Here is a 15,923-nt window from a genome sequence, read left to right on the forward strand (position 1 = left end):
TTGTTTTTAAAATTTATTATCTTTGCATGGTCATCAACCCCTTTTTCCCTTAAATGCTTCTAGAAAACGATAGCCATGAACGAACGGTCCACCTGGGGATCTCTCGCTCACTGGCAGGGCTTAGCTAGGGAATAATGGGGGCAGTATAATACGATTTTGGTGGAATACATACTGTAGTACTGAACTTCAAAGGAAAATCAGGCTCTGAGCTGGGTTTTGGCTAGGCCCCGACGTACCGGGTGCATCGCCCGATGGGCAATTAGGATTTCAGCTTTTCAGTTTTACGTGCGACATATTCGAGGATCCGAGAATGTAGTCGCAGTTGGCTTAAGCCGAATTTTTCCGGCGATTCTATTTCTGTTGATCCGGAGGAAAGACCTTCGCTTTCTATTTCCATACCTTCTAGCATAAGTGCTATTCTAACTGATACTCCTTTATTATTTCATGATATAGTCAAGTCCCAACGTGAAGAGCCGTTGCTGGCTCCTATTATGGAAACCCTTTCTTCTGGGGAACATGTCGTCCCTTATGTTTTGAGGAATGGAGTTCTGTGCTGCCCTTCGTGGCACGATCAGAAGATGAGAATTGTCGTTCCAGCAGTGCTAGTACCTATGATTTTCAAGTATTAACATGAGATCCCATTAGGGGGACATCTAGGAATCTTTAAAACCAGAGAGAAGATAAGGGAGACGTTTATCTGGAAGAGTAAGGACGGCGAGATTAGGGAACTAGTTAAAGCATGTAAGTCTTGTTTGGTTAGCAAGCCCACGTTATCTACAAAGGTATAGCTATTGTCATCACACCAAACATCTCATCCTATGGAGAGATTGTACATGGATTATATCGGACCCTTCCCTCAAACTAAAGGGAATGGGAATAAATTAATTCTTGTGTATGTGTGGACGGTTTCACACGGTTCTCATGGCTGCTCAGTCCACTATTTCCTATCTCAATACTATTTTTGCATCTTTTGGACCCTGTCAATATAGTTTCTGATAACGCTAAGACGTTCACCTCTAATTTATTTCGTAAGTTCTTTTTCGATCTTCTCTATCCCACATGTCACGATGTCCGCGTAGTAGCCACAGCCACTTCTAGTTGAGCGGTTTAATCGTTATCTTCGATCTGCACTTATTGCTTTCCACAACGAAGATCATTCTCGTTGGGACACTTCTTTACACTGGTTATCATTGGCCTTTAACCGGCCCTTCATGCGTCCCATAAGTTTTCTCCAATTTCTCGTATGTTTAAGTTTGTCCCAAATACTCCTTTCTCAAAGTTGTGGTCGACAAATGAGCTTTTGCCAGAGACAATAGATCCAGAGAATATCCAGGATTTATGGAGAAAAGTGAGAAATAATCTTAAGGCTTCTTATCAGAGAGTAAAAACGGGGTATGACCTTGGACGAACACTCACCAATTTAAAAGTTGGGGATCAGGTTATGGCAAGGAAAATAAATTGTTACATGGGGCAAGCTTGCCCCCAGATTTCATGGACTTTTCATTATCCTCGATTTCCTTACTCCTGTCACCACCTTGGTGAGTAATCCGGAAACCGAAAAATATTTTAGGTCCTACCTGTCTCAAGTAAAACCTGTCTGAAGGCCCTTGCTTTTTCATTGTATGCCACCAAGTGATGATGTTGCTGATTTAATTATATTTCTTTCCTTAGCATCTTATTAACTGAAGTTTTATGTAAGCAAGGCCTTCTGACCTATGGGTTGTGAACATTGTATATATTTAAGTTATATCCTAAGTTAACTTTCATTTTTGTTTAAACCCTTGTGTGAAAACCCTACCTTCAATAATTTCATTACCATTGTACCGTTAAGGCCCCTGCCTCCAAACGCGAGTCAGAAACTCCTTACCTGTACCCCATGTAACACTGACTGTGAGTCAGTTACAGCACCCTACGTTCACCTGAGGCCACGTCGTATCAACGTGCGAGAGATGCTGGCGCGGGGTTTGGGCCCGCCTCGCTCTTACCGAGACTCCGTCTAAACTGCCTCCTGTGGGTCTGTCATTTTGGGGAGTGGCTTGGAAGCTTGACTCCAACCACCCATTCTATCCTTGGGCCGAACTATGCTACTTGGCACTTGGTGACCATCGCCTTGGCTGCTCTCCACAATATACGGGAGGATGGTATCTCAGGGTACCTTGGGAGTCCGGGTGACCCCATCCTGACATCGGCAGCGGCGTCCGCTCTTGCCATCATCTTTGGGCGCAACAGCCCGAACGTCAACTACTTTGGAAATACCATCATACTTCAACAAATAAACAAGAAAGGGCTCTCTATCAAGTGATACTCCAACTCATACATGTTTTCTCAAAAATTATGTATCGCAATATTCAAGATTTCAAAGCTTTTCATACCGTGGTAAAACTTTAAGGGGTGGAGGTATGTACCGGGGGTTCACCTTTTGGCCCAGTTAAACTGCACGCCTTGTACCGGGGATACACCTTCTGGTCCAGTTAAACTGCACGCCTTCCATAAGGCCATCTATGCGCTTGAACATGAACTAATGTTATGCTAGATACATGGATTTTCAACTGTTAGATGTCTCTACCATCGGCCTAAGTGCCCCCTCTGGCGGGATTAAGGACAATTAATTCTTAAGGGAAAGTTAATTTCCACAGTTGGATAACCTTAGTTTTTGAAGATTGTTTTGTTCTTGAGTTAGGTTGTCAACACTTCTGACCCCTCAATCTTCTGTAACTATCAACCAATCAGAAATTTTGTGAATATTTTCTCTAGCCAATTAAAATTGGGGCTGTGTACAGGCATTCAGCCTATCTGTAAAGAGTTCTGGAAACTTTCCCTCGAGATGATATAAAAGCTGGGCGCTTTAAGGCAGTATTGTCATCTTCATCGCTCGGTTTATTGTGTGCGGCGTGTACTAAGGGGGCAGGGGCCGCAGGTCGGCGATTGGAAGGCCCAGCAACTCAAGGTAATGGCAGAATGTTCTTAACATGTGACAGCTCAGGCAGATAGCTTGAGGGGAAGGTTTCGAAGCACTTTTATTTGATGTAAATTTCTAAACCTGGTGGTTCAAATGTAAAATTTTCGGTCAGTCTAAGGACTCTGTTTTATTCCCTACTGGGAAAAATGCAGTGGCGAAGCGTCCTAGTATCCACTCACCACTGGTAACATTTTGAAAATATAAAAAATTAGTATTCATTAATATTAATATTTAATATATTTGTTCCTTCGCCAGCAAGTGTCACGAGAATTCTATTGGAGTAGATAGCCACGATCGAAGCTCTGAGAGAGGCTGATTGTTACCAACTCCAGGCAGTGGTTACGCGTTGAATCTCTTCTGACAGCTAGGCGAGTATTACTGCGCCTGCGCCAAGCAAAGCCTCTCACCCCTCCCCCCCCCACACCGACAGTGAGATGTATCCTACTACGTTCTCTGGTCGTGTTACCACAATGGAAAGTGGTAACGAATGCTTAAAATGTTGGTGCTGAGCAGTTTTGTCCGTTCTTTCCGCCGTGCTCAACAGTGCATTGTTATAATTTGTGTTAATTGTTTTCTATTAGAATACGACGTGACTTTTATCGTTAAAGTGTGAATTTGTATTTAATTTGTCTTAGGTAAGGATGGCAAATAGTACTACACAACTTATTAAACGTTAAAACGAGTGCTGTCACTTCCACCTCGAAAATAAGTGAGTTGGTGTGCCCAGAATACTCATGTATAATAGAAAGTTTAATGAACACACCAATTTCGTTAAGGGCCTTTGAAGAAAATAAAAACATAATTGAAAAGTTAGACCCACGCTTTCTCTTAAACATTTAGTCAAGGAATCGAAAAGAACAGTACAATATTTTCATGACTCGTGGTACAGAGATCTGCAATGGTTATGTGATGTAAGCGCTGACCGTTCTGCTCTTTCTTTCTCTAAACATCTCCTTGCAGTGTTACAAGAATTTCAGTGAGGTGAAAACTTATCTTGTGTAGTAGTACTAGTATGGGGATGAAGTACTACGCCTTAATGCAGGAGAATTGGCATCATGGACCAAATTTCGACTGCATAAAACTTAAAAGAGAATTTTCTGTCCTCTACACGAAATCAGACATTGTGAAAAATAGTGCATAGGCCTATGACTTCTACCACCCATATTTAAGTTATGTTATCTTATACAGAAGTAAATTATTAAGCCTACCATTGTTATGAAATGGCATCTGTACTACTAGTAAAAAAGCTGCGGTGCGAGCGACAATATGCTCTCAAGGTGGAGTGTGGTAACACTTTTCAAAACGTCACGCGTCGCCACTGGAAATATACTCGTTGGCTGAATGGTCAGCGTACTGGCCTTCGGTTCAGAGGGTACCGGGTTCGATTCCGGGCCGGGTCGGGGATTTTAATCTTAATTGGTTAATTCCAACGGCTCGGGGGCTGGGTGTGTGTGGCGTATTCAACATTATAAATCATCCTAGGTAAGGCCCACATCTTCACAGACATGCAGGTCGCCTAATAGGCCGTCTACTAGAAAAAGACCTGTACCAGGCCTCTCCGGAAGCCATACGCCATTAATTAAAACTGGAAATATGTAATGTAAGGGAACAAAGAGTGATTTCCCTCTGTTGATTGCCATTCAACTTGGTATGGGGTGACTAAAGTTTCTCATCCTCTAAAATGCTTAACACTCGTTTGATATTTAATGTTTCTTATTTAGTCACCCCGGCGTGGCATAGGTTTAGCCTCTGTATCTTTGGCCATGAGCCCGGTTAGGGTTTTCTAGTAGAAGTGCAGGTTTTTCGCCTCCCTGCATTTTGTTTTCGGCCCATCATTATCAACCCTTTTATTTTCACATTATGGCCATTTAGTATGGGCACTCATTTCCCCTGTTTATGTTTTTGGAAGGGAAAATGAAGAACTGTTGAGTAGAAGTAACTGTAAATACCTCATTTGAAGATTGTCAGGTATATCCTTGTGCGCTGTAGAAATTCATGCCTCTGAGAAGCTAGATTGTATTCATTTCGGAGCTCACACTCCTAGGCTATGGAAGTTAGTGGAGCAAACATACTCTTATAAAACAGTGTACCAGTTTCAGAGCTATAATGCTAATCCCTCGTATATTATCATGTTGATAATTCTCTCTAGTTTTGTACCTGATTTTTGGACTCTAAGTCATTGTTGATGGTGCTGACGAGCTCATTATTATATTGTGTTTGTTTATTCAGATTTTCTATCTATCAAATTTTTAGAAAAAAGGAAGGAAGAAATAAAATTTCAAAATGTCGCGCTTTAACTTATGCTCTGGTTATTTCCTTGTGCGCCCATTCGCCCCGGTATCTTACACCTCTGCAAGCCACGGAATTTCCGTAATCAATAATAATAATAATAATAATAATAATAATAATAATAATAATAATAATAATAATAATAATAATAATAATAATAATAATAATAATAATAATAATAATAATAAAATACTTACATGGTCATGAAGCGCAAGACCAGCAAGTTGATACTGGCAGCCACTACCGCCAGGCCGAACAGGATGAAGACTAAGCTAAGAGCCACATAGCCTGGTTTATTGATCAGGGCTTGATCGTTCTGAAAATAAAAGGAAATTAGAAACCAACTTACAAGGAGCATATCAGTAAACACGCCAACACATTTGAAGAAGGTTCATTATGGCTAATGCAGTGAGCTCAATGGTATTCTGTAAAAAGGAAGTCTGCTCCCGGGCAAAACCATCTTTACGCCGGTCTGTGTGAAGACCGACTTTGCTGTACGGGAGTGAAGGCTGAGTCAACTCAGTATATTTTATTCATAACTTACAAGTAACAGACATGAAAATAGCAAGGTGGAAACAATGACATGCGAGTACTTGGAATGAGAAGATAAAGATTCATTTAGGATTGAACTCGACGGATGAAGCTGTACACCTAAATCCGTTTCGGTGGTGGAATCATGTGAGGCGAGTGGAGAAGGGTAAGTTGCCTGGGAGAATAATGGTCTGTCATGGAGGTAAAAGAAGTGGAGGGAGACCAAGTTGACGATGACTAGACTCTGTTTCTAGTTATTTGAAGATAAGAGGTACAGAACTAAACGATATCGCTGAGCTAGTTACAAACAGTGGATTGTAGAAGCGTTTAGTTAGTCCAGAGAAGCTTGGAGACTGAACATTGAAAGGCATAGGCCTATTAGTGAATAATGAAGTGGTATGTAATATTGATGTAATTGTCATTTAATACAGTAAAATATTTTAAAGACACAGTAAACAAACGCCCAGATGGAATACAGGCCTAATGGTGCGGTGAAATGACGTATTTATAGTTTCTTAAAGCATTATTTCCATCTTTACAATAAGTAGCCCACATTGCCATTATACAGTATGAAATTATACCGTGAAATTAAAGGGCGATCTTATCGTACCGGTACAAAGTATTTTGAATGTTATTTGGTTCATGATGAATAATGATGAATTTAAATACTTGCCTGCGCAATTCCATTACCATGAAAGCTGATAAATATCACGATCGATGTTAAATATGCAAAATATGAAAGGTTCGTGCTTCATGTATATACGTCATGTAAGGGCACTTCAGTCCTCCTTCTTGTGTCTTACATTAGTTATGGCAAGCTCAAACGCCACCGGAAAGCATACAGTGCAATTGCGGAAGTTAAGAGCAAATGACGTAACAATCATTGTAAATTAACAGGGGAAGTTTTCGGACCTCCCGACGACAAAGCATGGCTCAGTTCTTATGCAAGCGAATACGTGTATACTATTGTGTGTTTGGCAAAGTGACTTGTAACCCTCATGCTGTGGTATATATACAGGTGAATGAGGTGATGCGAAATTCTCAAACGGACAACGCGCCTCCAACATACATCGACAGGTACATTGTATGGGAGTTGTATAAATTACTGGAGCAACATGTTCTGGGCGGTACTGTCATAAGAGAAGAACAGATATTGTGATGTGATAATGATAACAATTCGGACACTTAGTCTGAAGAAAGCGATACACCGGGCACTCGAGCACACGACGCACAGTGTGTCGAATCCCAGTTCTAGGTGGAAACAATGAATAACGTCGTTAATAGTGCTGGGATCCTATTAAAAGTTGGCAATATACCGTTTTCGAGGTCGCTGAATTCATGTCTGGCATCGTCTAAAGTGTACGGTGTTCGGGGGTAAATATATAGGGGTGAGGGGCAAGGGGTGGTTTAAAAAATGACCGAATGCAACAAAAGAATCGTCCATTTGCGGGAGTAAAAACACGATTTGGATGTGGATAATATAGTTTATGACAGTGGTAAACATACTATTTAAAACTGGATAAAATATGAATAACAATGAGAATTTCAGTCCAGTATTCTTGTTACACCTTATTTGAGGGAATAGCCGAAGGCACTGTATGTAAATTCTTCCAGATTGAAAACGTATTTTAAATTTGTACTAAACATAGAACAACGAAATATGAACAAAAAATAACATTCTTTAAATAAAATATATATTCGTCAAAATCATAACAATATTTCTTTATAACAAAATTTCATTTTGCAGTCCTGTTAATGACGTAGTTTTAGTAAACACACCTTACACACGAAAACAATGTTATATAACTTTTTTTTGCTAGGGGCTTTACGTCGCACCGACACAGATAGGTCTTATGGCGACGATGGGATAGGAAAGACCTAGGAGTTGAAAGGAAGCGGCCGTGGCCTTAATTAAGGTACAGCCCCAGCATTTGCCTGGTGTGAAAATGGGAAACCACGGAAAACCATTTTCAGGGCTGCCGATAGTGGGATTCGAACCTACTATCTCCCGGATGCAAGCTCACAGCCGCGCGCCTCTACACGCACGGCCAACTCGCCCGGTATATATATATATATATATATAACTTATATTATATTTTATTTCCATATAAAAAAGACAAGATTACACTCAGAATCATTTCATAAAAGACGCGAAAGGATCATATTACAGTATTTACAAGTAATTGTCTCATCAATCTCATCCCGTTCATAATAATAACTTGTCCAATATTCATTCGTCCCCTGATTCGTCTGTAGAGTCCAGAGAATCGTAGTCATTGCTATACTGGTTTTCTTCATTTGATGTGAGAGGATCTTGGGAGTCAGTAAGTAACTCAATAGCTTTCATAGGTAGATTACCAGGAGTTTTACCTGGCACTGTTCGGTACTTCTTTATTAAGGGATTTGACGTAATCAACAACATGTTAAGCAAGTCTCTTCGTTGAATCCCTGCTACATTTTCTAGTATGAAGTTCACGAAACCTCCGACAATATTTCTAGCTTCTTGAGCTTCTTCAGATAAAGTTCCTATTGGCACAAGAAAATGTTTAATTACTTGAGTAGTGCGTACTAAAATTTTATCCATGGTTACGGGCATTTAATACCATGGATATAGTTTAACATACACATTTTTTGAGGATTTATTCACATTTATTTCAGAGCCAGAAGAAAGATCAGCTAGTAATACATGAAATCTTTTTATTAAGCCTTCATCGTTTCCCGCTTGATCGAAAAGAATCTTCAGCAGCAAACGCGACTTCCTCCAAACTACGCGATTCGGTAATATCACAAACTTTTTGCTTCTTCGTCTTTACGGAAGAGTCCTTAAATTTCTTAGGGTGATGGCCGGCTTTGTTAGGGACACAACTTGTTTTCGGTTTAGACGCTGAATCAATGTCGTATTGTTCACTTAACACGATGAAATCCGTCCCATTAAACCAATCACCGAATTTTTCCCGGAATCGTTGTTCTCTTCTTCCTGCACTCTCCCATTTTTGTTAATATTACGGGATATCTACTTAATTTTGTTTCTTGGCTCCTGAAAATGAGTGTCAGTAAGAGCTGTAGGCTCTAATTTATTCATAACATTTTGAAATATGACTTCTGAACGCCCTTATTTACGACACGACCTCCACGCGTTGAAAAATTCTTCCCGAGGTAACGCCCACATAGTCACTGAAAATAAGAAAATAAACCATCATGCACATTCGTGCGCAACCAAACCACTACAGATCCTGAATCTACATTAAATTTCCCATCGAATGACGTTTAAAGTAAACTGGCACTATGAGACACTCATAAAGTTTTTTCGAGCAAATCCTAAAAAACAATCTAATTTTCTACAACTGCTTCCTTTTACAACGCATTGTAAATAATTTATTTAGTGCAGAACGCTTGTATTATGCATACAAGTGAGAACACATACCTTTTTTCTCTATTCCATGAGCCACAGAATACAACACCTCGTTGAAGTCACCAGAAACACAACGTTCGGTTCACTCCGACACCTCATATCAACTGAGCTGATAACTGCCAGGAAGACGTTTCAGCACTTGTCCCCTCCCTCCTACGCACCAGAAAGCGGAAAGGAAGACCGAAGGTCACCATCTGGTTTGTTCACTATCGAATGAGCCAGATTTCGCTTTGATTTGCGGCAGTGAATTTTTTCCACCTAGATATGGGATTCGACACACTGTGCGACGTGGCATCCAACAGTTCCCATGATCCAATACCCTACAGAATGAAACAAAAAAGTATCCACGAATAACTCTTAGTAAGAATAATCACAGTGTTTATGACAGTGCCAAGATAGCAAAGGAAACCGTTGCAGCAATTGCCCGAAAATACAGATATGCTCGAATTCTCTGGTATAAATACACCAAATCCACGAACGGGCGTGATATAAGATACGCAATTACCTACTTGTTCTGAAAGAAGTTTAAGAAAGAAATAGCTTTCTTGCAGGACATTCCCAGTTTTAAGGCCAGCGAGTATTTCCAGCACTAATTCAAACGTCACTATAAAATCTCACACAAGGTTACATGCTTCGTTACTAGGCGGGAAGTTACCTTTGACATAGCCACGACCAGAGCATTGAAGTTCGTAGGCGAAATTAAGGTTTTTATTTCTACTAATGCAATCGAGGCCGACGTGGTGTTCAGTACGTGTCAAGGTAAATTTGAGTATGAATACACGACGTGGTGTTCAGCATGTGTCAAGGTAGATTTGAGTATGAATAGACGTCAATAATCAGGATAAGGACGACTGAAGCTACTGTTCAAAGCGCTACATCTGCTAACCACTCCTTTCCATTCGAGTGCTTATTTCATTGTCATAACGCTTCGCAAAAATCACTACATCTGCTTTCCGGAAGTTGGTGGTAAATTTGGCAAACATGTTTCCGGCACACTACAAAGTAGCCAACCTCAAAATAGGTATCGAATATGACTACAGCAGCAGTGGTAAGATGCCTATAGGTCTTCGTACTGTCCTAGAGGGCGTAATGAGAGTGAGATGCGCCGTTGCAGTCCATCTAGCAACAATAATATAAGAACTCGGCAAGTTTGAATTCTCTAGCCTCTCTTACTCCAACTCCAAGCACATAACCTACAAGAGAAGCCCTTGTTAAACTGAGCAATTCAGTGGAAGGTTGGGTTTCCAACCCCAGCGGGAAACTGGGTCAGTGAGCAGATCAGTGCGGAAGGATCACCACTCTATCATTCATCAAAGTGTGGTGATTATGGTGATTACTATGGCATATATGGCATGCTGTACTGCTTGTAGCCATAGGAGCGCAATCAGAGATAGTAGACTACTAGAAAGAAGCTCCTGGAGGATACCATCTTAATCTCCAAATGTCGAATAAGGTACAACTCCAACTACACCTGATTATGTCCATGAGGTCTAACAATCTCAGCAATTTTTGGATCTCCAGTCGTGGTAGACTCTATGCCACTGGGCCAGCGTCCTGAAACTGCGAAGGGCCGTGTGATTGTTGATGTGCACCAGCATTCCCATGTAAAAATATTTCTCGCACAGGCGTCATTTGGAAAACAACACCATCTGCTCAATATTAAAGTCCTGCGGCGATCGGCAAGTTCCGACGGGGGCAGGATAGTGTAATCTGGGAGCTTCTAGTGACGAGTCAGCACGTAGGCGGCGAGTGCGTGATCGCCGTTTTGCTCAAGGACAGACTGTAGAGCAACTCGTGTGCTACACCCGTGACTGAGCAGTCCTATTTAGGATCCCCTCTGCTCACCCTGAATGGGGAGGGGCCTATAAAAGGTGCCCTAAACATAGGCAGTCTAACTTCTCACCTGACTGGATTACCGCGTTCAGTGGGTACGGTACATCAATTTGCGGTAGAAACAAAAGAAAGATATGCAACATGAATGTAGCTACCTGGAATATTCGTACTCTGATGGACACTGATGTAGATAACCGACCAGAGCGACATACAGCAGTAATAAGTCGTGAGTTGAAGAAATACAACAGAGATATCGCTGCTCTTAGTGAAACTATGCGTGCTGGAGAAGGACAACTCAAGGAGCATGGCGGTAGCTATACATTCTTCTGGAAAGGAAAAGATGAAAGCGAATTAAGAATTCATGGAGTAGGTTTTGCAATAAAGAATGAGCTTATTCACAATCTTGATGAGTTCCCATCTGGAATTAATGAAAGACTCATGACACTCTATCTGAAACTCAAGAACAACCAAAGAGCTACGGTAATTAGTGAATATGCCCCAACGCTGAAGTCAGAAGATGATCAAAAAGAAGCGTTCTAAAACCAACTTGATGAACTCCTGTCGAATGTACCCAAGTCGGATAAACTTATTCTGCTGGGAGACTTTAATGCTCGGGTTGGCAGAGAATCGTCACTTTGGCCTGGAACTATTGGTAAAGAGGGTGTAGGCAAAATCAACTCCAACGGAACCCTTCTACTCACAAAGTGTTCTGAATGTGATCTTGTCATTACAAATACACTCTTCCGCCAGAAGGATAGATTTAAAACAACATGGCAACATCCCAGATCAAAGCACTGGCACCTAATCGACTACATAATTGTCAGCGCCAAAGGTAAGCGTGATGTTCATATAACCAAAGTTATGACCGATGCTGATGATTGCTGGACCGACCACCGCTTAGTTCGATCTGTGATAGCTATACAGGTTCCACCAAAACGATGGATTCCAGGGAAGGCGATAATACACAAACTAAATACTGAACAACTTAGGAACAACAGTATCAAATCTGCCTATCAAGTACTATTGGCTGATAAACTTTCAAATGAATACCCAGAAGATATTGAGCAACACTGGTCGTTATTAAAATCAGCTATTATAGCAGCTGGCAAAGAAGCAGTTGTATTAATAAGAGGAAACATCAGGACTGGTTTGACGAGAACGACAAAGAAATTTGCGACCTAATTGATGAAAAGCGGAAATCCTACAACGCTTGACAAAATGATCCAAATTCATTTCCCAAGAAACACAGATATCAACAACTAAAAACGGAAGTGCAGAAGAGATGCAGGATGATCAAGAATAAATGGTGAATAGACAAATACATGGAAATGGAGAATTTAATCGCCTCGAACAACACTAGTGCCTTCTTCAGTGTTACCAAAGCTATTTATGGTCCTTCCACCAAAGGTCTTAATTGTCTAAAATCCAAAGACGGTACTGAAGTTCTTAAAGACCCTGACTCGATAGCTTCCCGTTGGAAAGAACATTTTCAAGACCTCCTGAACAGAAACTCGCATGTCGAGGAAGACGTGTTTCCTGATATTCCACAACAGACAATTCAAGATCACTTAGGTGAAATCCCTTCTATTCAATAAATTGAGAAGGGCATTCAACAGCTGAAGAATAAAAAGGCACCCTGAGACAATATTAAATTGGGTGTGCCTCCCCTTTATAACCTTTTGGACTGGCCTTGTGCCCTGAATTTCTGTGTCAATCGGCTGCTCGCCATATTCCGGTTTTAAGCTAATGTATGCTGCGCGGCATTGCCCTGGCTCCGTGTGGTTGCGCGTACTGCGCATGCGCCCGCCGGTTACCAAGAGACTTGCTTCCTCCTCGCGTCTGACGCGAGAGTCAGTTCGCTTGGGTCTGCCATGATGAGCTCGTGTGTAATTGTGTGCTGCGCCATGGTGTGGTGGATTACCAGAAAACCTCCGTAATTTCTACGTTAACGGGGATTTTCCCCCATGGAACTAGTTGGAGACCTCCTGCCATTTCCTCTGATCATATTTTTGGATTTATATTTCGTCTGGATACTTCCCAACGAGGTCTGGTTGCTGGGCGTGTGACTGCATTCTCCGTTAACAATGGTCAGGTTTAAATTCCTCTCATTTCTTCACCACCAAAGGTATGTACCAGTATTTGAAACATTTTAAGCGTCGTCCTGAAGAGGATTTTGATATTTTTGAAGATTTCGGGGAAAATAATAATAATAATAATAATAATAATAATAATAATAATAATAATAATAATAATAATAATAATAATAATTTGAACTTCGTCGTTAAATTGGTATCTATTTGGCGTGTGCAGTTGTGAAAATCTGAAAAACAGTTTCGGCAACTAATCACAGTAATGTGGAAGGTTCACAGTGAACCAAATTGGGACTTTTAATTTAAAATTTAAATGAGTTCTTTTCGGCACTTTAATTGGTAACTTTCCTTGTGAACCAAGGTACAGTCTCCAAGGTAGCGGGCTTTACTTTCTTCGGCTTTCTGTTTGCTTTCCTGTGTTTTGTTTTCCTATCCGTTTGGTATGTTTCCTTCTCCCTTCCCCCTTCTGGGGTTTTTGGTGAATTAAAATTTTCTCTAGCCTGTTTTCCTCCTTGTTTTTTGGAGGCGTTGCTTTTGTTTTGTGGTTACCTTGGCAACGGTTTTGTGGGGGTATTGTTGTCGGGATGGTAATGTAGTCTGGCGCATGGAGCCTGTGTGGATCTTGAATTATATATTTCCGAGTTGTGTGTATCGTTTACTGTTTTAAATGGTAATTAATATTCTTGACCACCCTTTAAAGTTGCGTTACCATTTTTCTTGCCCCGGGTGGTGGTGGATTTTTACGTAAAATTATATATGTCTTGGAAACTGTCCTTGGTGGAAACTGAACGTTTTTAATTTTGGTAATCATGAGAAGCGGCCGCGTTGAAGATCCATTTTATTGAAAACCTTGTTAACTGAGTATGGTATTTTTAATTAATTAACTATCCGTGATCGATCACATTTTTATTTCAAGGTAGTATTTATGTAAGGAAGTGAATTGGTTTTCCGTTGTTTTCAGATCACATTTAATTAGGTACGGAGGTCATCCTTTTCTTCTTTGTTGTTTTCGTAATAATTTCAATTTATTATATGTTAAAGAGTATTTATTTACTTTAATTGTTAATTACTAATGAATTAATTTTTTTCTTTTAAACTATACCTGGGTATATTCGGATTTATTTTATTAATTGTTATTTACTTTTCCACTTTTCAACCTTATGTTGAATTTAATTACTGATTTTGGTTTTACTTTTCTAAAATAAACATAGGTTTTATCAACTTAATGACTTGGTTTGTTACCTCCAATTTGCCCTTCAATTAAAGTTCTTTAACTTCATTTAAGTGCTGGTTTTCATTCGCCACGTTCGGTGGAGCACTGCCACCGATTTTCTTGTGCATTAACTTCCACGGCCTTAAGTCGTCTTCCTCCGCTGCTTCCGGTAAGTGTGGTAACTTCATCCTTTGTTTTTTTTCTATGGTTTCTTGTTTTTTATTGTGCTTGGACCTTTGTTGCCGTTTTTCTTGTGCCCATCATTCTCCCTCGTGTGCGCTATAACTCCCATTTTGGGGCGGACACGCTAGCAACCTTCTTACCAGGGTCTCTCTCTCTCTCTCTTCCTCTCTCTCTCTCTGTCCTTTTCCTCTCTCTTCTTCTCTCACCCTGGTGGGTAAGGTTATTGACTGTTGTATGTCCGGCGCTCCCTTCTCGCTCCGCCAGCCAGCTACACGCGCGCCAAGTGTCATTCTTCTAGCCTCGACGCGCAGCCCTCAGTGCGCGTGCCTGAACCATCGTGTGTGTACTATAAAGAGGAACTCCCAGCCTGTCCAGATGCCCACTTGCCCCGGTGTCCAGCTCCAGAATACACCCTACGTCGAGCACGGAGGCTACTCCTCTTGAAAATGTGCTTCGGCCAGGTGGACTGAATTTCTGGCAGTACGAGGTTTCACCTCTGGTCACCGCTCCTCTGGCCTATTCCGCTGCCCATATCCAGTCATACTATTACATACCGTCATATTTCCTTAATTAATGCAAGCTCCCTTGGTTTCGCTAAGTAAGAATTCTTCCAACATTGAACTTGCTTTTATGAACTCAGCAAGGAAGGACTTTCCAAAACATTTATGTCAGTACTTCTGATAGTTTTCGACTATCAACTTTTCATATCACAAGGATTATCTCTTCGAGATAGTAGTGGATGTAAATACTGCAAACCTGTATATAGTGTACAAAAGATAGACTCTTTCTCAAGATTCCTAATTCATTTTGCTTCAAGTTAAATTTCAGTTTTATTTGTGTAAATAGTGTATTTTGCATTTGAAGCGAATAATAAAGTTGTGTTTTGTAAATCTCAACCTTGGTTACAACACAACTCTATGGCGACGAGGTAAAAAAAAAAGAACGCAACAAACACTCCAATTCATCGGCCCCAGTCACCAACTCTGTGGCGACAGGATAATAACTTGCAATTCATCCACTCCTTCACAACGAGGTACAGCAAACTCAGTGCCCACCTACACTTAGACATTGGCGACGAAGTCAATCAGTGCTCAGTGTGTCGCCCACTCAACAGACATTCCACAGCTCTCTGTCGTGCGCTCCACCTGTGTGGCACGCTCCAGCGTGTTTTGCTTGCTCTCTCTCTCACTCCCAGCATATACCGGTCAAGGTCGCGCCTACAACCAGTTCTGATGCTCTTTATTGCACGCATCTTGCAATGGCTACAGCTGAGCAACTCGCTACGGTATTCCAAGCCTTACAGCAGCAACAACAACAGTTTATGCAACAACAACAGGCAGCATTAATTCAGGCTATTCAAGCTATTTCTGTCTCTACCCAGCCATCAGCTATTCCTCCGTTCTCTGCTTTTGA

General features: G+C 41.0%; 1 protein-coding gene across 4 annotated transcripts in view; it reads right to left on the reverse strand.

Moving 5' to 3' along the window:
• Positions 1 to 15,923, reverse strand: part of Task7 (TWIK-related acid-sensitive K[+] channel 7) — a 92,020-nt gene that overhangs the window by 7,876 nt on the left and 68,221 nt on the right. For all 4 annotated transcript variants that reach the window (XM_067139242.2, XM_067139239.2, XM_067139243.2 and 1 more), the window contains one exon: positions 5,446 to 5,564. In XM_067139242.2, the coding sequence (XP_066995343.1) occupies positions 5,446 to 5,564 (119 nt within the window). The remainder of the gene's footprint in view (positions 1 to 5,445; positions 5,565 to 15,923) is intronic.

Source organism: Anabrus simplex, chromosome 2, assembly GCF_040414725.1.
Source record: "Anabrus simplex isolate iqAnaSimp1 chromosome 2, ASM4041472v1, whole genome shotgun sequence".
NCBI lineage: Eukaryota > Metazoa > Arthropoda > Insecta > Orthoptera > Tettigoniidae > Anabrus > Anabrus simplex.